Source organism: Cydia amplana, chromosome 12 (genome assembly GCF_948474715.1).
Source record: "Cydia amplana chromosome 12, ilCydAmpl1.1, whole genome shotgun sequence".
Classification (NCBI taxonomy): domain Eukaryota; kingdom Metazoa; phylum Arthropoda; class Insecta; order Lepidoptera; family Tortricidae; genus Cydia; species Cydia amplana.
In genome coordinates, this window is record NC_086080.1 from 17,332,526 (window position 1) to 17,357,638 (window position 25,113).

Genomic DNA, 25,113 nt, shown 5'->3' on the forward strand with positions numbered 1-25,113 from the left:
GTTTACACGGGTAATGCTGTTTGCAGACAGAATCTTAGTCCGCCCACAGAGATGGAATAAAAAAACCAGAAACGTCACTCACAAGAAAACGTCAAATAACGTGAATATTTTTCATCCTGACTCTGACTAATTGTCTTACCTTTGTTTTCTTATATATGATCCATTAATTAGGTTCTATGATGCTCAAATTGCGATGATCTCAGTGGTTTAGTTAACTAGTGCTCAAGAGTAGTGACTCACAGAATGTCGGACGACACGAACGATGTATCTAAAGGTGTGTTGTTAAGTTGGTTTACACCTAATTTGAGGATGTCTTGTGTTCAGCTGGAGGCTGAGTGGTGTTTCTGTTTCAAGTGGAGAGCAGCGGCGGGGCGGAGGAGGCCCGGCGCGGCTTGGAGGAAGAGTTTAATGTCCAGCGCGCCCGAATGAAAGACCTTTTCTTGCAGAAGGAAGGTTCGTAGACTTCGTAGTAACAGGCGCGGGTCGTGCTCTTGCTATGCTAATAATTTGTCTATTGTGATAGCTTGCCCTAGTTTCGTGCATGTTTCTGTTTATGATGTGTTTCTGTCTATTAACATTTTTGTGTTTACATGAGAATAGTCAGTCAGTTCTTAGTAGAAAAAACAGTCTGCTATAACCCATGTAATTGTGTGTATAATATCAAATCTTCCGATCCTTTACAATATAAGTCTGGTGCTAGAAAGGATAAAATACCTATTCAATTTTTTACCTGTTTTGTGACCTGGCTCTTTTAATAACAATTGAAATACTTTAACCTTGTGCCGCCCAGTGTACATTAGGATGTACACTCAGTTTCAATGGATTGTCTACCTTAATTAAAAACTAAGTAGGTAACATTTCATTTGTCTCGTAAGATTTTCGAACAAATTAAATTCAATCTAATTGAAAATACAACAAGGTTGTAACTTCCTTGGCTATTATTTTGTATGGTGGGCGGTACAAGATTAAACACATAATTGGCAGAATATGCTTAGTGTGTGGAGAATGAATAACAGTTGCCTTCATATTCATGCAAATTGCAGAGGAGCTCCGGGCTCAGCAACAGGAACGTGAGCAGCTGCAGTCGGAGGTGCTCGGGCTCCGCGAGGAGCTGGCCCAGCTGCAGACGTTGGCAGAGAACCAGAAGTCACATATCCTCAACCTGGACTTGATTGTCAATGGTGAGTCGCAGCTTCATTCCGTGCTTGGAGTTTCACCTTGTATTGATGAGGGTAGATAAAATTTAATTGATGTTATGGTTCTTAAAGATAGACTTACTATTCTATACTCTGTTCCATTACATGTGCCAGTAATGGAAATTTTTTCAACTTTGCAGATTAGGCAAGGGCCTGGCTTGGTTGGATTAGAATAGAAATTGCCAGCCTTTTATTCCGCCAGCAATATTCTATTTCCTGGCTTTTGCAGTTTGCAGTAGTGTACTGTTCCTGCAAATGACACATTTGGGGCATAACATTTAATAGGGTTATTTGTCTGATTTATATTACAAATATAGCTAATTAAAATAATGAGCAAATGAGCGTTGATTCTAATTTATTTAATGAAGTTGATAACATTTCTCTCTGGATAACATTCAGTGGCCGATATTCTAACAAAATAGTTGTGCAAGTTGTGTTTGCCACAATGCTGCCATCTTTCTGTCTTCTCTGGGGATCAGAAAGTAAGTACATATACAAAAAAAGCATGAATATGTGCTTATGTACGTCCCACCACTAGGAGCAGATTTTTTTTCAATTTAAAAGAATTAAAGAAGTATAGTATAGTCACTTAAATTGCATCTTCCCTTGAGGCCCTTATCTTTCACTGTGCCCGAAGGGGCCTCGCGCGAGGACCCTCTTGGGGCGTGAGGCCGTGGGCGACGGCCCACTTTGCCCACGCCGAGCTAGGCCACTGTTGTGGATGTAGGATCCTACATCCGATATCAGATCGGATAATGTGCAAACGCTCTTACTCGTGGGATGACCTATTAGGGTATTTGACTTTATTTAAAATAAATTATTTTACACCATGCATGAAATGCAGCACCAAAAGAATAGATTAACATAGACAGCAGTTATTATTAGACACAATTTCAATTTTTAAAACCCGTATAAATCTATAAAGTGTAGGTAATTTGATTGTGACGTCACATGCTAGTGTTTCATATAAATTCCATAGTAGCAACAGTTCGAAAAAATAAACTGATTTGACTAGTAGTCAAATACCCTTTTTGGCTTGTAGCTGACATGACGCTTGCTCGCAGAGACGGTGTCGGCGTCTTCGGCGGTGACCGAGGAGGCGCGGCAGCTGCGCGTGCGCTGCGCCGAGCTGGAGCACCAGCTGCGGTTGCAGCAGCAACACCAGCAGCAACAGGTATGGCTTCACATTGGATGCGGCTCGTCGCTCCGGTGTGCGAGCGGGACTACGCTCGTAGCGGTGTCACGCTCATGCGCCGTGATAAAAGATATATAGTTGGTCAAACCAATTTGTCAGTCAGTATGAACCAGGAGAACTATACTCATCCTTTTCTTTTGGGTGCTTGTGTAAGACAAAGATAGTATGATTCTCTCTGTCTATGTTTGAAATGAGACAGTACTTTGACAAACTATATCGTGTTTATAAAGCATCAAAAAGTGAGACACTGTCTGAATAGTCTCCCTCCTACAGCCATGCTAAACGACTAGGTTATATTTAATACATGTTTTTAAATTAAAGGAAAAATCGAAGGAATGGAAATATTCGCTTTTAAAACATGAAGGTAGGGTAATTCGCCAGTAACTGGTCACCTGTTAGTAACTGGCCACCCTAAACTAAAATGAATTCTATTCACCTATAAACAGAATTCATTTTAGTATAAGGTTTCAATAGCTGGCCAGCCTTCAATAACTAGCCACCTTATACTAAAATGAATTCTGTTTATAGGTCAATAGAATTCATTTTTAGTTTAGGGTGGCCAGTTATTGGCGAATTACCCTACATATATATATTTTTTCAATAGATCTCACTCCTTCAGTTTTTCCTTCCAAATTACCTTTATTTAGTTTTGTTTACTGAGCGTATCCGTATTATTCCGTATAGACAAAAACACTTCCGTCACGCAGAGAGGCATTGCCAATAAAAAAATATCACCTCAAATATTTCTTTCAAATACGATACAAAGACTTCAAAACCATTGCAACGAACTAGTCAGGAACCTGTTCAACGAACAAGACATACCGAGGCTAAAAAGATGGCACATTCTAGGGCTAGATCAGAGACGTAAGCCCCCGCGCAAACTGGTGATGGTGCTCAGTGGAACACCACCCTAAATAAAATAAAATAAATAAAAATAAACCATCTGATTATGGCTAGAACAGCCGATTGCAGATTTAAGTTGATAAAAAAAAGTAGTCAAATACGAATACCTCTTTGTCGCCGGTGCGCGGTGGCTGTCACCGCTACCGTCCGCTGACTCAGCCGATTACTGCCGCTAACTGTTATCGGGACCAGCTGAACACGTACTCGTTATCAATACGACGCTTATCGGCACGCACTTACAGCGTTACATACCAAATGCTAATTTCGGTAGCGGAACTGGCTCATTAAAAAGTGCGGTATTAAGTTGCGAGAACACACTTTCAAAACATATATACTTCAGAATGTATAATGTTCTACTACAGATACTATTTTTGATAGTGGTACAAAGTTTTTTAGTAGTAGCTTTGGACAAACATTTTATCTATTTATTTCGATTTGTGTGATTTGGTGTGTCAAAAAACCTTGTCGTAAGCTCTTTCATTAAAGTCAAAAATATTGCTGTATTTATGCTTACAGTTTTAAGACACATCTACGCCAGAAGCAGTTTTAGCGTGTATAAGACAAAATCAGAAAAACCGCTTTAGTATCCCTAAATTTCGGGAAACGAAGAATTTTTTTAATATTTTTCTGTATTTAAAATAAGTGTGCACCAGCCTTACTCTTATCGGCACCGAAATACAACCGATCCTTCGACGAACATGTACAGGCGGATTTATTACCATTTAATCGATTCCTAAAAGTTTGTATTTACACACAACATACAAACACGTTTAATCTTTATTGTTTGAAAAATGCGCTCGTATACAGGGCTATAACTGCGAAAATCGAAGTTCGTCAATTGCGGGCTTTTTCTCCGTCACTTTTGTCAATTACGTCTTAATAGGAGTAAAAGAGAAAGATCCGCGCCATTTGCGAATTTCGGTTTTCGCGGTAGGCCCCCTGAATTTCCCGCAGGCGGATTTGGCCGCATTGACCTTTAATTAAGAACATGCACCTACCTAAATGTACTCGATAATATCTTAATTAAGTATACTAAATATTCAATAATATACTTTTGTGTTGAATCACTACATAGGTAGTATAAAACAAAGTCGCTTCCCTCTGTCTGTCCCTATGTATGCTTAGATTTTTAAAACTACGCAACGGATTTTGATGCGGTTTTTTTTTAAATAGATAGGAAGAGGAAGGTTTATGTATAATTTGTTAACCCGTGCGAAGCCGGGGCGGGTGGCTAGTAGTTACTAAATAATTCAAAGAAACATTCTTTAAAAGAATTCGCCCTGTAATTAGAGAGTCACAGACGAGTCTACACATACTGTTAGTTGCTTGTCGCTCGCGCAACATTTCTATTGCCTCAACGTTTTCCTTAAATATTTTGTTTATTTATTCTGTGGTTAAACTAGTTAGATTAAAAATGTAGTTTAATACTGATTGCTGCTTACCGGAGGCTAGCAGGCACATAATTGAAAGCTATTTATGATGTTCTGTATGTGTTTTATAACATTTGTGATTTTTTGGTTTAGTAAGATGATGGTCCACTTTAGTTTGCGATATTAAGCAGAGATGCAACACGGAATAAGTGTAAAGTGAATAATCAGTATTAAAAGACGGAAAAATAATTATAGTTGGTAAAATAAATTATTTATTGTGGCATTTTACAAAAATATTTAATTATATTTCATGTCTAGCGCTTGTTACGGTCATAAACTTTAAATTAATTGTTTATCGGTAATCTCGTCTTATCTTTAAGGGGCGGACACGGATAATAACAATGTATTGTTTCAAAACGCACAAAGAAAATTATTTGAAAAACTGTTTATATTGTGTGCTGTGTGTAATCCTAAATTAATAAATAACATGACGGTTTAAACGGATTATATCGTATATACCTAAATATAAATACATCCCGACGGTAGTGGGGCGGGTAGATTCATCGTTAGCCCATTTAAAATGTGTTATTAGACTTGTGTGTTATGTTATGAAACTTACAAAATCGCGACAAATCACTTTGTGTAATCCTATGAGCGAGATCTCGCGATGTCGACGCAATTCGGCGAGATCTCGCTGATGGACGACCTGAGCGAGGGCATTGACCGAGCGCGCGCCATTTGGCAGGACGTGAGCATCGCGCCCGCCACGCTGGTGCGCTCGCTGGCGCGCCGGCTCGTCGACCAGGAGGACCCGCCTAAGAAGGTACGTTCCCACCAGGGATGTTGCAAATATCCGCATCCGCATCCGCAACCGCGGAACTTCCGCATTATTTTCAACATCCGCATCCGCATAAAATCGATGCGGATTTGATGCGGATGCGGATGTGGAACAGTTCGGTACAGGAACGTCTTAGCATCGGCGTAAGTGCTAGACTGCTAGGTGATTTAGTCATTAGCCAAAAAAACCTATTAGAAATTAGCAGTCAAGCGTGAGTGGGACTTAATGTACGGAACCCTTGGAACGCGAGTCCGACTCGCACTTGGCCGGTTTTTTTAAATAAAAATTACTAAAATGTAATATTTCAAATATTTGACGTTTTTTATGTACCTATCTTGACATCCGCATCCGCATCCGCGGATGTGAGCCTTTAAAAATCCGCATCCGCATCCGCATCCGCGGATGTCAAAAAATCGGCATCCGCAACATCCCTGGTTCCCACACATACTTTTTGAAGTGAAAACTTCTTTAGCGGCGCTGGGCACTTTTTGAGGTGGGGAAAAAATTATAAACTCGAGAGCGTAAGGCGATCATGTGACCGTAAGGGGAGTAAGATCACGTGACCGTAAGCCCCGTAAGGTGGCCACTCATAATTTAAATGGCATTTAAATCAATAAAGAAAAACTCAATGTTATTTGACATTTATGTTGCGGACTCCTTTTCAAGACTCTTTACCTATGTTCAAATAATTTGACGTTGTCATGGCAGTATGTAAATAAACATGTCAATGAAAAAGTGTGATCTTATTTGAGAATGATAATAATATATAATAAATAAATAGAATACCTCCGCTAAACGTATGTATCGTGTTACCGGGCGTCGGTAACATAGTGAGGTGAGTTTTCACTTCTATCGGCACTCCCGGAGTGCAACCGTTGTTGCTTGTTATATTATTATTGGGAGCCTATAATGTCCCACTGCTGGGCAAAGGCCTCCCCCCACTTTTTCCAGTCTTCCCGATCCTGGACAGTCTGTCCATTCCTTTAAAAAGGAGTCTAACTCGTCCACATACATCGACATACTTTTACTAAGTTTAAACAAGTTCACAGCAGTGTCTATTGTCTTGAAATTTAGCGACTTCCATAATTCCGATGGCAGTTAAATAATTAGGTAACAGCGGTGCTGATCTGATGATACAGTCGGATGGTGGCCAAAAAAAACCTTCTGGGTGGAATAGGTAACACGAACACGTCGAGGTTCGATTCATTAGAAAGGTGTCGAGAATTACATGATAGACATACAAGCATGATGAACAATAAAGGTTTATTTATTTATTATTATTATACAAAGAAGACGAAGTATACAGTCAGCAAAGTGGTTCAAAAATATTAGCAGTACCTTGTTTGAAGCTGGTAGTCCTGGGTTCGAATCCCGTTACGGTTATTTATTTGTGTGAAGAGCGGATGAATGGAGCGAACAAATGTTTATTTTACCCAAAAATACATGAAATACATGGCAACATGGCAAGGTTTAGTAACTGACTTTCATTAAAGATAACTTTTTTCACCCCTATCTTAGAGGTAGTAAAAGTTCATCAAAAAGAGTATCGAATTTCTGACAAAATTAGTTTTGTTTTTTAATACGAGTTATTGAACATTTTATTCTTACAATGATTGACTTATTTCTATGTTTAGCCCACGGAAGATGGCGACCTGCAGCGCTGTGAGGTGGAAATCAGTCAGCTCAAGAACAAGCTACGTGAGACAGACGCACAACTACAGGAAGCACTTGTGAGTAGATCTACCACATACAAATTTACCTACCATGTCATAAATCCTACATATTCTAAACTTCCTAAACCTTATTGTAAAGACTTAAGGTACCTTGATGGTCAGTTAATAGTGTTTGTGTGCATTTTTTGTGCCGTTTTACCTCCCCAGTGCCAACTGACTATACTGGTCTGTGGCGAATTGATTTCTTAAAACGGTTGTTTACTTTTCAGAGGTGTAGATCAAATCACCCCGCGCCGGCGCACGCGAGTGGAGACACGAGGACAGACCCCGGTTAGTACAATCATAAATACAGTCGCCATCAGATGTATCTGACCGGCCGGCGTGCTCAAAAATATCTAACACGCACCGTAACGCCTTGACAATAGATGCGTGTTCGGATATTTGTGAGCATCTTGGCCGGTCCGATGATGGCGACTGTACAAAACAATTTTCAATTTGATTTATTGCTGTTCTTTATTTATTTTTTATGTATAGCCGCGGCCATTATATTATAGATAGTTTGGTAGAGTCTGTGTAAAAGCGCTGGTGGCCTAGCGGTCAGAGCGTTCGACTTGCAATCCGGAGGTCGCGGGTTCAAACTCCGGCTCATAACAATGAGTTTTTCGGAATTTATGTACGTAATATCATTTGATATTTACCAGTCGCTTTTCGGTGAAGGAAAACATCGTGAGGAAACCGGACTAATCCCAATAAGGCCTAGTTTACCCTCTGGGTTGGAAGGTCAGATGGCAGTCGCTTTCGTAAAAACTAGTGCCTACGCCAATTCCTGGGATTAGTTGCCAAGCGGACCCCAGGCTCCCATGAGCCGTGGCCAAAATGCCGGGACAACGCGAGGAAGAAGAAGAGGTAGTCTGTGTATGGGAACCAATACATTCTACTACCACTACTCTTACTACACATTCTACTACTTACTCATGTCATAGAGAAATATAGTAAGACAAGAGTGCTCACTCCATACATCACTTCAGACTATTAATTTCAGTGTCTACATCTAGCATCGAGTAGCGGAACTACCAGTACTGCTACTTGACAATAGATGTAGCACCGACCGGAAAGTCTTATCTCAACAGCATAAGACTTTCCGGTCGGTGCTACATCTATTGTCAAGTAGCAGTACTGGTAGTTCCGCTACTCGATGCTAGATGCTAAGTCTTTTTGGTACTAAAACTGATGTATGGAGTGAGCACTCTATGTATTTTTTTTTCTATGCTCATGTACGATCTTTGTCAACAAGATGGCGGACGCGCCTGCGACATGTGCGCCAACTACGAGAAGCAGCTGGTCCACGAGCAGCGCGAGGCGGCCACTGCTAAAGACCGCGCCGCCATGCTGGAACACGCCCTAAAGTTGGTTAGTGTATCATTAAGTGTATACAATAATCGAACGAGCGAGCGAAGCGAAGCGAAGTTCTTACATTCGACTTTGAACACGCGGCTGGCTAGCGGCACGTCTCGGCATTTCGATGTTTTTAAGCTGAACTGTCAGAAGATAGTTTGATACTCAATAACTTAAGTAAATTTGTTCTAATTTAAATGAAATTGGGTAAACGTGTAGTCGAGGGCATTATATTTTAGTCATTAAATTGTGAGCAGGCCCGATCAAGAGGTTATTGAGCTAGAAGAGCTTAGAAGGCCAAAAAGCTGTTTGTGAGGGGTCTTGCTATTCTGGTCAATTTTTTGCAAGAAACATGGTCGAGTTTAGTATCAAATGAAAGTGCTCGACTTACACTTTTATAATATCGTTTTTAAATTTACCATTTTGAAATAATTAGCAAGATAAAAATAAAATAGAATAAACATAATATATGTATGTGACATTTGACAAAAAATATTTCGGCTTAGCACAGATACAGTTTATTTTAATCTCTATGGTGGTGACTTAAATCCAGGGGAGGGACAGCCGTATACGAAGCCCTTTATTGGAAAAAATAGCGCCATCTATATTACTTAACGCTAAACTTGTAAATGGCGCTTCAAAATTAATGCAAAAAAGCAAATCTTGTCAGTAGAAAAAGGCGCGAAACTCAAATTTTCTATGAGACCATATGCCTTCGCGCCTACATTTTTTCTACTGACAAGATCTGCTTGGCCAACTATATATACATATTAATCTTTGCTTCAATCAATCAGTTAAAGGCTCCACAGACCTTGCAATAAATCCACGCGATCTTTGATCCATTGCCGCCTATAGAGCGACATAAAATAGTAGAAATTAAATAAAATGGAACTCAAAAATGTCCATACTAAATTGTTGTCATGTGTAAGCATTTTACGTCAAAAATGTGACAGGTACGTAGAAAGTGGCGCCCTCATTTATTTTCTATTATTTTATGTCGCACTATACGAGTACCTAAGTAGGTGCAACAAAGTCAATCGCTATATAATTTTTGGTTAACCGCGAGTTCTCAGTTCGGGGCGAACTACTAGTTATATACATTATTCATTATTTTCATTACACTATACAAGCCCAATTAGTTAATTTATGTTTTATCCCTTTCTTACAAATAGATAAGTCGAAATGACAGATTAAGTGGTTTGTACAACAACCCTTTGAACGCCACGCCTATCGTGTACACGAATCGGAAGTCGGAATACACGAAGGTCGATATTGGGTTTTAGCTGCGCGCGTTAGTTGACATCATTGGCGGTCAAAAGGTTCAAAGAATGATTAAAATTAAAATTAATCTGTTTGTTTATTTTTAATCAAGAGGTTAGTTGTTCAATCAATCTCAGTTACAATCTCTATATTTGGAGATTATTTAAACTAAGCTTAGCCTTATATGTGAACTTATATTGTTTTGTTACAGTTAGTTAGTGCTTACATGTTAATACTAGTTATATCTTACATTAATTCATGTTAATCAGTGCTTTCTTAAGTGTACTCTTTGCTTTATCAGGATATTTTTCTAAAGTTTCTACTACTTGTTTGGGTAAGCTGTTCAGGATATTAGGTAGGTATATTGACCAGAGCCTTTTCCCATATTCATTGGTGCTATTAGGTATTTTAAAGTTTGGTTCATTGGTTAGGGTCCGGAGGTGGGAGGGTCTTTTATACCTGTCCAGCTGCCCCAATAAGTGTTTATATTCTAATATCACAGCAAGTTTTGCCTACTTATTTACCTATGTGTTGGAAATTAGACTAACTTCATTTTTCCGTACCTACCAGGCAACCGAAGAGCTCGAAGGCGCCCGCTCCATCCACGACGAGACCATCCGCTCGTGGCACACCGAGCGGGCCGCCAGCGCAGCCCTACTAGAGGAGCTGAAGAAGGCCGTGGAGGCCGCGAGGACCGCGCTGGAGGCGCGCGCCGCCGCGGCCAAGCAGGCCTCCGAGAGGGCCCTAGAACAAGTCACTAATCTCACTGTGGAGAGAGAAGAGTTGCAGAGGAAACTGGACAGGTGAGACACTTCCTATTTCACTTCCTATCAAATATCAACATTTATTCAGCAAATAGGCCACAAGGGCACTTTTACACGTCAATATGGAATATACATACAGCAAATAAAAAAACACATCAATAATTATAAAATACAACTAAGCCGTAAATATCAAATCAAACTAACATAGAGATGTGTAAAGCCTCTAAATGTCGAATTACAAAAAACGCAATAACAATAGTATTGAGAAAAAAAACACAAAGGTACAAAAACTATAATCTAAAATTATTTAGAGATGTAAATGTCTCTAAGTGTCATCATAATTAAAAGATTACAATATATAGTAGTTAATCAAATTATCCTTAGAGATGTATAGGGTCTCCGAGAGTCAAAATCCTGTATACCTAATTAAAACATTCATTAAATTAAAGAAAATGATAGTAAAAATAAAATAGCATACGAGAACCGAATGAGGTGTGTCCGTGTAATTATACTCAAAAATAAAGTGCAGTATGCAGAGTATGCACCGATGGACAGTTAAGTGTAAGGCCTGAGTGGACGCTCGAGTTGGGCGTGCAGCGGGGCGGGGCGTGCGGCGTGCATGTTAAACAAATGCGCACGTATAGGAGCGGCCTTAGTGCACGCTGCTCACATCACGCGTGAGCCCACAGCCACGCTGCACGCCCCGCCGAACGCTCCGCTCCGAGCGTCCACTCAGGCCTTACACTAAGAGTGTTGCTGAATGCTGTTTGTATCCGAATCGGCCGAAATTGATGGTGACAATGCAATATAAGGATGAGGACATCGAGCTGATCTGATTGTGGAGACCAAAGATAGCCTTAGATACTTAGTGACATAACAACACAGTCTCATTGGATTTAGACCTGTTAAAATTGTCTATATGAAAAACCGGCCAAGTGCGAATCGGACTCGCGCACGAAGGATTACGTACCATTACGCAAAACACGGCAAAAAATCACGTTTGTTGTACGGGAGCTCCCATTAAATATTTATTTTATTCTGTTTTTAGTGTTTGTTGTTATAGCGCCAACAGAAATACATCATCTGTGACAATTAAAACTGTCTAGCTATCACGGTTCATGATATATTTTTTTTTATTTTATTTATTGGAGAAACAACAGAAGTATGCGACAGGATAATAGCTTACATTGTTAGATACATATAATATTGAGATGAACACTTACTTCCTTAAACGCTCTCACTAAAACATACTTAAAATACAGCCATATACACAGCCTGGTGACAGAGACAGACGTTCAGTGGAGTCTGTCAACAATAAAAGCTTGTATCAAACATGTACTTTTTTACATAAGTGTACGTATCCATATTTGAATAGGGATGTTGACAATTTTTTGGAACTGGTTTCATTTTGTAGATAGACACGTAATAATTACAGAAAAAAATATTAAAAAAATATATTCATTAATTTTGAATAAAAAAACATGTATAATAAGTTTCGTGTTTAAATTTCGCGCCTAAACGCTCCAAACTGTCACGTGACCTTGATGACGTAACGGCGTTTTAAACAAACTGCTGTCAGTCATTTTTTTAAATTCTTTATATGGCAACTGACAATTTTTTTTAAAGCCTTAACACACTACCGCATCGGACAGCGACCTTCTTTCTCGCTCTAACTTAAAGCTGCGTCCTTAACGCACCACCTTACACACTATCGATTCGTGCGCCGCACCGCACCAAGATCGCGTTTCGGTACGATAATCTGTAGACACTTAGGCAGGTTTTATAACTTGTCTTTGGTGATTCCACTGTGATTACGTCACGCGCTCCGATTGGCGTTTGCAGTCACGTGATACTGGGTATTATTTTAAATACTTTGGATTATTTTTAATTAATTTATTACGCATATTTACACTTGCAAAATATGATTTTCCGCGTTCTAATATTCCCTGCTATGGTAAAAACATAACATGTTATATATTGGCGATTCATGTCAACATCCCTATTGTAGCCTGGAGCGCGACAACGCCATGCTGGTGGGCCGCTTCACGAAGCAGGCCGAGGAGATGCAGAACGAGTTCATCGACCTGCCCGACAGCGTCGACGTAAGTCACACATTCTGTATCTAACATTGACGTACACTTACGAGCAAAAAAATCGACTCGCAGATACAACAAAAGGTAGCTGTATCTATATTCCATCAAGTTATTTCCGTGGAATCTCAATCACAATTACATTTTAACTCCGTGGTGATTCTATGTACAAATTCTGCAAATCTGCACTGACATATGTCTAAGGACGGGCCTTCCGGCAATAAGAATGGGGCCTGTACAGCGGTATCACGCACACGAATTCGAGCGAATCGTGCAGTCTAACGCCTCAACGCGATTGGTTGATGAGTTCGCATTGGATGCGATTAGTTGCAATTAGTTGCGTTAGACTGCACGATTGGCTCGAATTCGTGAGTGACACCGCTGAACTAGCACCATGATTAGTGCCCGCAAGCCTTACGGGCACTTACGGCGTAAGGCCCGTCCTTAGACATATGTCAATGGTATCTAAAGGCTAAAAGTGCAGGTTTGCGGAATTTATACATTCAATCACGACGGAGTTATAATGTGATTGTGATTGAGATTCAGCTGAAATGTTGATGGAATATAGATACAGCTGCCTTTTGTTGTATCTCGCCATTTTTCTTTGATACGTATAGTGATCAAGTAGCTCCGAAGAACAACCGATTACTCCGCTTCTGCTCTCTGCTTGAGCTCTTGGATAATACTTATCCAAACAACGCAACCATATTTTGTGTTCCATTGTTCTTAAAGCTTAGAACGCACTGCAATTAATTTCTTGCGGTTCCAGAACCGCAAAAAGTGTAACGTACGGCATGCTTCATAAGCGCACGCACTTGCAAGAATAAAACAGCAAGAAAGTACACTGAAACCGCAAGAAATGTATCACAGTGATGTATCACATCTTAAGGCTGAAGAATGTCATTTATTCTCAGGACTTGCAACTGTACAGCCTCGAGCTGCGCGAGAAGCTGATCTGCGTGCAGATCGGGCGCGAGGAGGCGCTGGCGGCCGAGCGGGACCTACGGGCACAGCTGCTGGAGCAGAGCCAGCAGTTCCACCGGCAGGAGGCCGAGCTGCTGGAGACCAGGAGCGCCCTGCGGTACACCAGGTATGTCACCAGGCACAGCGGGCTAGGAGCTGGTCTGCGTGCAGATCGGGCGCGAGGAGGCGCTGGCGGCCGAGCGGGACCTACGGGCACAGCTGCTGGAGCAGAGCCAGCAGTTCCACCGGCAGGAGGCCGAGCTGCTGGAGACCAGGAGCGCCCTGCGGCACACCAGGTATGTCACCAGGCACAGCGGGCTAGGAGCTGGTCTGCGTGCAGATCGGGCGCGAGGAGGCGCTGGCGGCCGAGCGGGACCTACGGGCACAGCTGCTGGAGCAGAGCCAGCAGTTCCACCGGCAGGAGGCCGAGCTGCTGGAGACCAGGAGCGCCCTGCGGCACACCAGGTATGTCACCAGGCACAGCGGGCTAGGAGCTGGTCTGCGTGCAGATCGGGCGCGAGGAGGCGCTGGCGGCCGAGCGGGACCTACGGGCACAGCTGCTGGAGCAGAGCCAGCAGTTCCACCGGCAGGAGGCCGAGCTGCTGGAGACCAGGAGCGCCCTGCGGCACACCAGGTATGTCACCAGGCACAGCGGGCTAGGAGCTGGTCTGCGTGCAGATCGGGCGCGAGGAGGCGCTGGCGGCCGAGCGGGACCTACGGGCACAGCTGCTGGAGCAGAGCCAGCAGTTCCACCGGCAGGAGGCCGAGCTGCTGGAGACCAGGAGCGCCCTGCGGCACACCAGGTATGTCACCAGGCACAGCGGGCTAGGAGCTGGTCTGCGTGCAGATCGGGCGCGAGGAGGCGCTGGCGGCCGAGCGGGACCTACGGGCACAGCTGCTGGAGCAGAGCCAGCAGTTCCACCGGCAGGAGGCCGAGCTGCTGGAGACCAGGAGCGCCCTGCGGCACACCAGGTATGTCACCAGGCACAGCGGGCTAGGAGCTGGTCTGCGTGCAGATCGGGCGCGAGGAGGCGCTGGCGGCCGAGCGGGACCTACGGGCACAGCTGCTGGAGCAGAGCCAGCAGTTCCACCGGCAGGAGGCCGAGCTGCTGGAGACCAGGAGCGCCCTGCGGCACACCAGGTATGTCACCAGGCACAGCGGGCTAGGAGCTGGTCTGCGTGCAGATCGGGCGCGAGGAGGCGCTGGCGGCCGAGCGGGACCTACGGACACAGCTGCTGGAGCAGAGCCAGCAGTTCCACCGGCAGGAGGCCGAGCTGCTGGAGACCAGGAGCGCCCTGCGGCACACCAGGTATGTCACCAGGCACAGCGGGCTAGGAGCTGGTCTGCGTGCAGATCGGGCGCGAGGAGGCGCTGGCGGCCGAGCGGGACCTACGGGCACAGCTGCTGGAGCAGAGCCAGCAGTTCCACCGGCAGGAGGCCGAGCTGCTGGAGACCAGGAGCGCCCTGCGGCACACCAGGTATGTCACCAGGCACAGCGGGCTAGGAGCTGGTCTGCGTGCAGATCGGGCGCGAGGAGGCGCTGGCGGCCGAGCGGGACCTACGGGCACAGCTGCTGGAGCAGAGCCAGCAGTTCCACCGGCAGGAGGCCGAGCTGCTGGAGACCAGGAGCGCCCTGCGGCACACCAGGTATGTCACCAGGCACAGCGGGCTAGGAGCTGGTCTGCGTGCAGATCGGGCGCGAGGAGGCGCTGGCGGCCGAGCGGGACCTACGGGCACAGCTGCTGGAGCAGAGCCAGCAGTTCCACCGGCAGGAGGCCGAGCTGCTGGAGACCAGGAGCGCCCTGCGGCACACCAGGTATGTCACCAGGCACAGCGGGCTAGGAGCTGGTCTGCGTGCAGATCGGGCGCGAGGAGGCGCTGGCGGCCGAGCGGGACCTACGGGCACAGCTGCTGGAGCAGAGCCAGCAGTTCCACCGGCAGGAGGCCGAGCTGCTGGAGACCAGGAGCGCCCTGCGGCACACCAGGTATGTCACCAGGCACAGCGGGCTAGGAGCTGGTCTGCGTGCAGATCGGGCGCGAGGAGGCGCTGGCGGCCGAGCGGGACCTACGGGCACAGCTGCTGGAGCAGAGCCAGCAGTTCCACCGGCAGGAGGCCGAGCTGCTGGAGACCAGGAGCGCCCTGCGGCACACCAGGTATGTCACCAGGCACAGCGGGCTAGGAGCTGGTCTGCGTGCAGATCGGGCGCGAGGAGGCGCTGGCGGCCGAGCGGGACCTACGGGCACAGCTGCTGGAGCAGAGCCAGCAGTTCCACCGGCAGGAGGCCGAGCTGCTGGAGACCAGGAGCGCCCTGCGGCACACCAGGTATGTCACCAGGCACAGCGGGCTAGGAGCTGGTCTGCGTGCAGATCGGGCGCGAGGAGGCGCTGGCGGCCGAGCGGGACCTACGGGCACAGCTGCTGGAGCAGAGCCAGCAGTTCCACCGGCAGGAGGCCGAGCTGCTGGAGACCAGGAGCGCCCTGCGGCACACCAGGTATGTCACCAGGCACAGCGGGCTAGGAGCTGGTCTGCGTGCAGATCGGGCGCGAGGAGGCGCTGGCGGCCGAGCGGGACCTACGGGCACAGCTGCTGGAGCAGAGCCAGCAGTTCCACCGGCAGGAGGCCGAGCTGCTGGAGACCAGGAGCGCCCTGCGGCACACCAGGTATGTCACCAGGCACAGCGGGCTAGGAGCTGGTCTGCGTGCAGATCGGGCGCGAGGAGGCGCTGGCGGCCGAGCGGGACCTACGGGCACAGCTGCTGGAGCAGAGCCAGCAGTTCCACCGGCAGGAGGCCGAGCTGCTGGAGACCAGGAGCGCCCTGCGGCACACCAGGTATGTCACCAGGCACAGCGGGCTAGGAGCTGGTCTGCGTGCAGATCGGGCGCGAGGAGGCGCTGGCGGCCGAGCGGGACCTACGGGCACAGCTGCTGGAGCAGAGCCAGCAGTTCCACCGGCAGGAGGCCGAGCTGCTGGAGACCAGGAGCGCCCTGCGGCACACCAGGTATGTCACCAGGATAATAAACATAACGAGAGAGCCTGGTCTGCCGATCGGGCGCGAGGTGTTGACACACCAACTATGTATGTCACCGATTACACAGCTCGGTGCAGCCGCTTGCAGCCGCGAGGCCGGAATCATATGTATACAGTACGCATTGGAGATCTTATACATCTTTGAGTATATTTATTTATGTATTTATTACTATTCGGATATCCAACAGCTGTTAACATGTTAATAGGTTTTATAAATGTGATACAAAAAGCCAATTACAGGTTCTCACCAGTAAATACAGATTAAGAAAAACAATTGGTGGTTAGCACTATTGCACTACATATTCATTCATATTTCACTAATAATTATTTACATTGTCTGATTTATTTTTTTAGTCTCAACAAAAGGGACCTTGACATTTGTAAGGAATCGTATATGCCTTTAAATATAGTATACATTAAATTAAATTTACGGGTTACCTCACGTATTTATATTTATTATTACTTTAACTGGCTGTAGAATATCCGGTTCGAAGGACCAAAAATATTGTAAGATGAATAGTTTTACGGAGATGGAAAACTTTGTACCTACTACTTATACTACTATGAAAGTTATATGTGTATAATGTTGTATTATATGCACTAAACAAATTACCCACTACTAACAATTTGCTTCAAGCATCATTCGACTGTTTGATGTTCAATTGTTCACCTTTTCTAGTATCGTGCGTGCGTTTAGTGACATAATCACAGTGAAAAGTGATTTCCTTTTATATAATGAAGTAAGTAATTTTAGAATTACATATCAAGATACCACATTTATGTTTAATATATATAAGATATAGTACATTAAAAACTGCTTTTGTCATCTTTGCTTTATATGCATGATTGCATTTCATGACTCATTTGTTCTGCTGTATATTTTATAATAAATAATTTTGAGTGGATGACGTTAGTGGTAACAAGCCTACATCCCTCACTCCTTGTATACTTATAAATGGAGTTGCGATCGTCCAAAGACTACGGTAGCCGCATAGAAGGGTTTTTATGTGAGGTTTTACATTTTTAGGATGCATATAAAGTCCACATACGGTTATAAGAAATCTATATTGCCAAGGAATTATAATTTAACCGTGTTGTGAAGCTAAGTTTATTGGTTAAAGTAGCATCAACTACTCAACTTCTTTTTTACAGGCTCGGCAAGTTAGACTCCGCAGAGTTATCCGCCGATTGGACTATGATTTGAAGAGAAAACATTGAGAAGAGAAGAGGCATGAATACTTTAAACATATACACACATATTGCCTCTTTAAAATTAATCCAACAAATCCAAATCGTACAAATATTTAAATTTCATACATTGAAGTGTTTGTATTTATGTCTAAAGTGTTCATCTTATAAATATTTTTTGTATAGTTATCGGAACGACCGTTGAAGTCACACACATGCCATATGACAGGACGATTTTGAAATGTGTTGTTTTCCGTATCGATAGCTAGTTCAACAGCCAAAGATAATGATAAAAGATAGTTTATTCAAGTGGGCATATTACAATAGGCAAATGCAGATAGACCTAAAAATTTATTCAAGCTTAAATATTTGAATCTGACTTTTAATAATTCAGATGGGCCGCGAGTTGAATTCTCGTCCGAATTTTAATATTTATTATTTCTAAGTATAGAGACTAGAAGTAGAGAGTAACTTAAGCTTAAGTATGAAGGACAAACGATTGGAACCAAAGGTAGTGATGGCGAGAAGAGTTGGACGGGGAACGATTAGTCTAACTAATCGTTCGTCCTCGTCGTAAACAAAACATCCTCGTTAGACCAACCGAGGGTTTCGATGTTGGTCTAATCTTTCCTGATGCTCTTCTTCCAACGAAAAAATCGCATGAAGCTAAATCTTATAAATGTGGGTCAGGTGGAGTCAGTAGGCATTTTCTAATTTTTTGCAAGAAACGTTTGTCGTCTCGGCACTTTTTCGTATTCCACTTAGAATCGTTAACGCTATCAATCTAATATAGGCAATAAAAGTATGTGTTACGTTTTTATTTGTCATATCTAAGTAGTTAGTCTAGTAAAATGTTTTGTTCAAATAATGAGGACTCCATTGAAAAGGCTGTGAAGTGTAAGGATAGGTTACGTGCCTTATTGTGGTGCTATCGAATGAAACCAGTGCTTTATATTAGGCATAATACTTTCTACGCTTTTTATTAATAAATACACATAGTGAGATATCAAGTATTAAATAATCTGGCGGCCATATCTAACCACAGACAATCCAACCTCTAGACATAGCATAGTCGCACTACCCCCTCTGCCACACATACGGTAGCGTTACTCCATCTTCGAGTCAATCCCGTGCCGTGATTGGTCGGTGTCTTTGAACGGACCAATCACGGCACGGGACTCGCTCACCTCGTCCCGCACCTCCGTATTTTTGGCAGCATCGGTTTCATGAAAGAATTGGCCTAAGCTCAGCTAAGCATAATGTTTGTACTTATGTTAGTTTGTAAGTGTCGAGGTTGTTAGTCTTCAATGTTTACTAGCCTCTGGCTATAATAATATTTTTTATCAATAGATTGATTTTATATCCTTTTTTATTTTTTATGCGAATGCTTTTGTTGCTGCGATTTTTTTTTATTGCGAATTCTGGATTATAAAATACTAATACTATAAGAGCTTTTTGCAATGTTTGTTGTTTTTAATTTTAGATGTTTTTTTTTTAAATAATCCTTAATACAGTCACAATGAACTGCCTGGTTTGTTTTATTTATTTCTAACTTTCGTTACTGACTAACAACTTATTATCTACGAAACGAAAATGATTGGTCCTTCCAATCCGTAGGTTATGGGTTCATACCCTAACTCGTTTCAATGTAAATATCCGGAAGTGGTATTAAATGTCATTTGATTTTTACCATTAGATATTCTGTGAAGAAAAACCTCCTTTGAGTCAGCGTGGAAACCACAGACAAGACATCCTCTAGACTGAGCATAGTAGCGCTACCCCCTCTGCCACAAATATACGGTAGTTTTACTCCATCTTCGAGTCAAAGTGTCTGTATCAACATGGGGAATTCCGCAAAAGGGCTTACTTTGTTGGGGACGTGACGCGTATGATAGCTACTTAAATATCCTGCAGAAATCTATTATATACCCTTGAATTATAGCCAAGTTATCATGCCAAATATAGGCTTATTATCCTTATCAGAAGTGTTTAAAAAATAGCGTCACGTACCCGATACTTTTCTGAAATACCCCACATTATACAGTCAATAGTATATATGACCTCTTATTAGATTGAATAATTTTACGGTTTAGACTCACTTGTTTTAAGTCACTCGCGCGACATGTTTCGGAGAGCCTAGGTCTCCTTTCTCAAGCACTAACAGTGCGAGCAGCGTTCACGACGGCCGTGTATCGCGTATATGTCGCGCGAGTGACTTAAACCTGCTGACTTCTGGCCGAAGGGTGTCGTGTTTCGGAGGTTCCGGGGCAAACTGCCGAATCCGACACAGGAGCAGCCGATGCAACGGAGCCACGCCGTTTTATCGACTAAATAACTAGTGTTTAGTTTTTAAGTTTATAAAATACATATAAATAAATAATAAATAAATAAATAAATATTAATGGACATTTTTACACAAATTGACTAAGCCCCACGGTAAGCTCAAGAAGGCTTGTGTTGTGGGTACTCAGACAACGATAGATATAATATACAAATACTTAAATACATAGAAAACAACCATGACTCAGGAACAAATATCTGTGCTCATCATACAAATAAATGCCCTTACTGGGATTCGAACCCAGGACCGCGGCTTCACAGGCAGGGTCACTACCCACTAGGCCAGACCGGTCGTCGACATATGTATGTTAGTGTGTAAGGTATTTGTAATATGGGCCTTGTTGCCTGAATTAAATTTCTAAATTAAAACAAGTGGGTCTAAACCGTAAAATTATTCAATGTTAGTATGTCTCACAACAGTTTAAATTCTCTTATTAGATGTTTTTTGTCTGTTGCAGAGAGGAGTTGGACCGGCTGGCGACGGAGCGCGAGCAGCTGCAGGAGCTAGGGGGGAAACTGCGGACGTCCACCGACCAGGTCGCGGCGTTGCTAGATGATAAGGTTGCTATTGACGACAATAAATAATCAATGATTACATATTCATTTAAAAATATACATAAGATGCGTAGTCTAAAACAAATTCGTGCTTCGAATTTGATAATTGTTGTAGATAGCGCTGTACCGCTGTGTACATTATGCTTTAACCCTGGTTTGTCGAGAGTTAACGTTTGACAATTCATTAAACCCAAAAAAAAACATGGCCTGATTGAATTGAATTCCTGATGCAAAGGCTGTCCGTCACAATCCAACGCGGCAACGCAGCAAGCGTGCTGGGCACCTTTGCGCCGGAGGTAGCCCGGGACGGGTTTTACCGGGTCGGGGTAGATAGTTATTTAGGTAGTTTGTATTTATATTAAAGTTTCTACAATAAACATTATAGGTAATATACATCCATTAAACACAAAAAAACGCTGTCTTCTTCAGCTTGCAGGCGCTTGATTTTCTTAGACCAGATTTATCTACAATAACGTCACCCTACGTTTGTTTACGTCACCCTAGGGCGTAAGTGGGATTTTCTCCCCGCTACGCGAGGAGAAAATCTCACTTCCTGGCCAACGGAAGACGTAAAACTTTAGACAAACCACGGGCGGTAATTCGTAAAGCCCCAGATCGCATATTTATGGCCCTCACCTTGGCCCCACCTCATATGGGCCACAAATACCTGATCTGGAGCATTCACGAATCCACCTCCCTAGGTATGTAATGTACTATTGATGCATATGAAACACCTGTCTGTTTACATTGTCATCAGAAACGCCTGCTAGACGAGCGCACCGAACTGAAGGGGCGAGTAGCGGCCCTCCAACAAGAGTTGGACAACAGCGAGAAAGTGCAACAGGACTTCGTGCGCCTCTCACAGTCGCTACAGGTATCAAAGGCGCTCCAGTCTATTACAGATTGTATCAGCACACTCGGCATACCCCAGGGGTACCAGAGGTCCGCTTATTTTTTAGAAGACTAGCCATAGAAATTACAATTCTAGAAATCTCAAAGAGCCGCAAGCAATCGTTTTTTAACACGTTCACTGACCTTGACGAAAGATTCCATGCCGAATATCGCCGCTATACTTACTCAACCTCGTATCTGCAACGCTCATTTGATGACAAAAACACCCGTATTCCGAATGAAAGAAAAGCGACATTTCCATCAAATGATTGTTGCAGATATGAGGTTGAGTAAGTATAGCGACGATATGTTAATTCGAGTTACACCGGCCTTTTGGCCGACCGATGGTTTTCAACAAGACCAATAGCATGCCTATAATGTTATCGTACCACTAATGTTACTTAGAAGATTGTAAAATAAAGGGAAATTAATAAACTAGGTTTTGTATTTAGGTGCAATTGCAACGCATCCGCGAAGCGGACACGGAAGTGCGGTGGCAGCACGACGAGGACGTGTCCGAGTGCCCCACGTGCCACGTGCCGCTGCCGAATAGCAAGAAAAAGGTACGACTTCCTAGTTTTATGTCGACCCTTTCATCGCCAAAGACGTCAATTGACCCCAATATCAACTTTCGTGCGTCGCGATAAGGTTCACGATAACGCGCCGCACACGACAGGCGGGACGTTTAAAGGGTCAGCATCGAGTATATCATATTACCTATAACAAAGGTGACGGTATACGCGTATTCGGCCACTCCGGCCGTCAATATCTACTCGACGCTTTGCCGATTGTATACTTTTGAATATCGAAAGAGGCGTTCGGAAATCTCAAATTTTGTGATGTCATAGAGAAAAAAATACATAGAGTGCTCACTCCATACATCAGTTTTAGTACCAAAAAGACTATTAGCATTTAGCATCGAGTAGCGGAACTATCAGTACTGCTACTTGACAATAGATGTAGCACCGACCGGAAAGTCTAAAGCTTTGGATTCCTCCGAAAACGGTGCCGTCATATTACGGCCGCTATATAGCGTTGACTGACGTCACTAGAACGTTGTCTATGTAAACAAGATGGCGCGGTTTCCTAGACGGCGTTACGTTACGTTGATTGTCAACGTAACGTAAGATGACGGCCGTCATGACGGTGTCGATAGTTTCGTGAACGTTTTATTAGATAGCGGTGACGCCATTTTGAATAAATGACACGAGATTTGAATAAATGATTCCGTACTACGATTATTTTCCTCTTCTGATGATATTTCATCCTCCAAGTAAATTATAGATGATCAATCAAATCTTGTCAGTAGGAAAAGGCGCGAAATTCGAATTTTCTATGGGACGTTATCCCATCGCGCCTACATTTTTCAAATTTGCCGCTTTGACCTTGGTGGATGACGGTGTGTTATGACGCCGTGGTACTTTCCACATGTCGCCACCGTAAAGACGGCCGTCTTTTGCGGCCGCTATATGACGGCCGTCATATGACGGCACCGTTTTCGGAGGAATCCAAAGCTTTATCTCAACAGCATAAGACTTTCCGGTCGGTGCTACATCTATTGTCAAGTAGCAGTACTGATAGTTCCGCTACTCAATGCTAGATGCTAATAGTCTTTTTGGTACTAAAACTGATGTATGGAGTGAGCACTCTATGTATTTTTTTCTCTATGGTGATGTTTACGAGTACGCTATCGAAGTCCACACCGTGCTCACTATAACGTGTCGCAGGTGCACTGCCGGCACTGCGGGCGCATCTACTGCGCGTCGTGCGCCGCGCACTCGGTGCCCTCGGGCCCGCGGCGCGCGCCGGCGCGCGTGTGCGCCGTGTGCCGCACGCTGCTGCAGCCCGACACCGCGCCCTACTTCAGCACCGCGCCGCCGCACTCGCCCGACTAATGAACATCGGTGGATACGACCTAACTAACACTGTAGCCGGATTAACAGAACAGTAGGGTTGGCCGGTTGAAATATTTTACTTGCCGATCTCTAGAATTCTTGTTTCTATTTTTGGTATATTGTGGCCCGGATGTCAGCCCTTTAAGCCAAATCTCAGAGAACAAAACTTTAAAACAAAGGTTTTTAAAAAAAGGTCGGCAACGCGCATGTAACACCTCTGGAGTTGCAGGCGTCCATAGGCTACGGTGACTGCTTACCATCAGGCGGCCCGTATGCTTGTTTGCCACCTATGTGGTATTTAAAAAAAAAAAACAAGATCCAAACCTTTGACAGTAGCCAACCCCATTAATGGCTCCTTATATCCTCACCTAAGGTAACTGGTACGAAAACTGATACCCTGGATGGCCTAAGATAGCTTTTAAACCTTTCTTCTTGGCTTCCTATGTGCCAAAAACACTAAAATGATGCGCTTTCGCTCTGTATTATGACTATACCCGCGTCTCGTTCCGGTATGGCATCATATTTTGGGGAAGTTAGGAAGGGAGGAAAATCTCTAATCTCCTTCGTACAATATAAATTTGAAAATGTAACTTGGCAGATGTCTGGATGCTGCTACGTCTAATAAACTAACTTTAGTTTCCAACGATGGTAGGTACCGTGAAAGTGTCGCTAAATTACTATTGCTCAGCTCTAACACCGTAAGTTCTGCTGTATATCAAGCTTAAAACGAACCGTTTTGATCGGTTTTAAAAGCAAACACTATTGTTCGATTTAAAATACATGACTGACCGTTTATAATAATACCAAACAATATTGCAAACAAAATATTCAAAAAAGAAAATTAGGTTCAGCACTTAAATCATGTATATTCCATTATTACTTGGTTTATTTCAACTCGAGTTCTTTTCCCCAGTTACACTTACATAACAAATAATACCTAAACTAAAATGTAGTAAATAGATTACCTGATTTACCTACCGTATGTATTATAACCGATATACCCGCTTCAAACTTGTAAATATTGTACTTTAGGCGAATAAAATTCTCTAGCTAGCGAACAGGTAAATTACTTCTAGTTTGTGATTGACAGATTTATTAATTTAATTTTCTACCTTAACAAAAACAAAACAAGTTGATATTTTAACTCACGCCGCTCAGTTTACTTGTAATATAGACTTTATAATTGCTGTGTTAAGGTAGAAAATCAAATAACAGATGGTCGTCATCTCTTTCTCTTGTCTTTTGTAATATTGGAATCATTCACGCGATCAAGATATATACAGTGGTATTACTAAAAGAAATTAAAAACTAGCTTAAATCTAAAATAGGCCCTTGAGGCATTGTACAAAGGATGCTGGCGACATTTTCTCGCTGTATCGCAATGCTGATAATGTTGTTAGTTTTATAGTCTTACAAAGAATTCTAGACTGTAAATAGAATAAATTCTATAATATATTAGTATCGTATGGGTATTTTTGTTGTTTAAATGTGTTGCGTCAATGAAATTGTACATTTGAGTATATAAATGTTAAAGTTGTATTTCTTTATGTCGTAGTTATTCTGCCTGT

General features: G+C 43.4%; 1 protein-coding gene across 1 annotated transcript; it reads left to right on the top strand.

Annotated features, from left to right (window-relative positions):
• Positions 1–65: 65 nt before the first annotated feature.
• On the top strand, positions 66–23,545 carry LOC134653176 (rab GTPase-binding effector protein 1). Its single transcript, XM_063508524.1, has 15 exons — positions 66–274; positions 355–453; positions 1,044–1,181; positions 2,261–2,370; positions 5,410–5,487; positions 7,137–7,232; positions 7,445–7,505; positions 8,470–8,585; positions 10,401–10,633; positions 12,603–12,696; positions 13,599–13,774; positions 20,663–20,765; positions 21,517–21,633; positions 22,103–22,213; positions 23,378–23,545. The coding sequence occupies exons 1-15, from the start codon at positions 244–246 to the stop codon at positions 23,543–23,545; spliced, it is 1,731 nt and encodes a 576-aa protein (XP_063364594.1). The 5' UTR covers positions 66–243.
• Positions 23,546–25,113: the final 1,568 nt, after the last annotated feature.

Excerpts from the sequence above, each read along its gene's own strand:
- LOC134653176 (XM_063508524.1), top strand. The coding sequence starts at position 244 with ATGTCGGACGACACGAACGATGTATCTAAAG. Across the intron at positions 454-1,043 it reads CCTTTTCTTGCAGAAGGAAG|AGGAGCTCCGGGCTCAGCAA; the intron begins GTTCGTAGACTT and ends TGCAAATTGCAG. Across the intron at positions 1,182-2,260 it reads CCTGGACTTGATTGTCAATG|AGACGGTGTCGGCGTCTTCG; the intron begins GTGAGTCGCAGC and ends GCTTGCTCGCAG.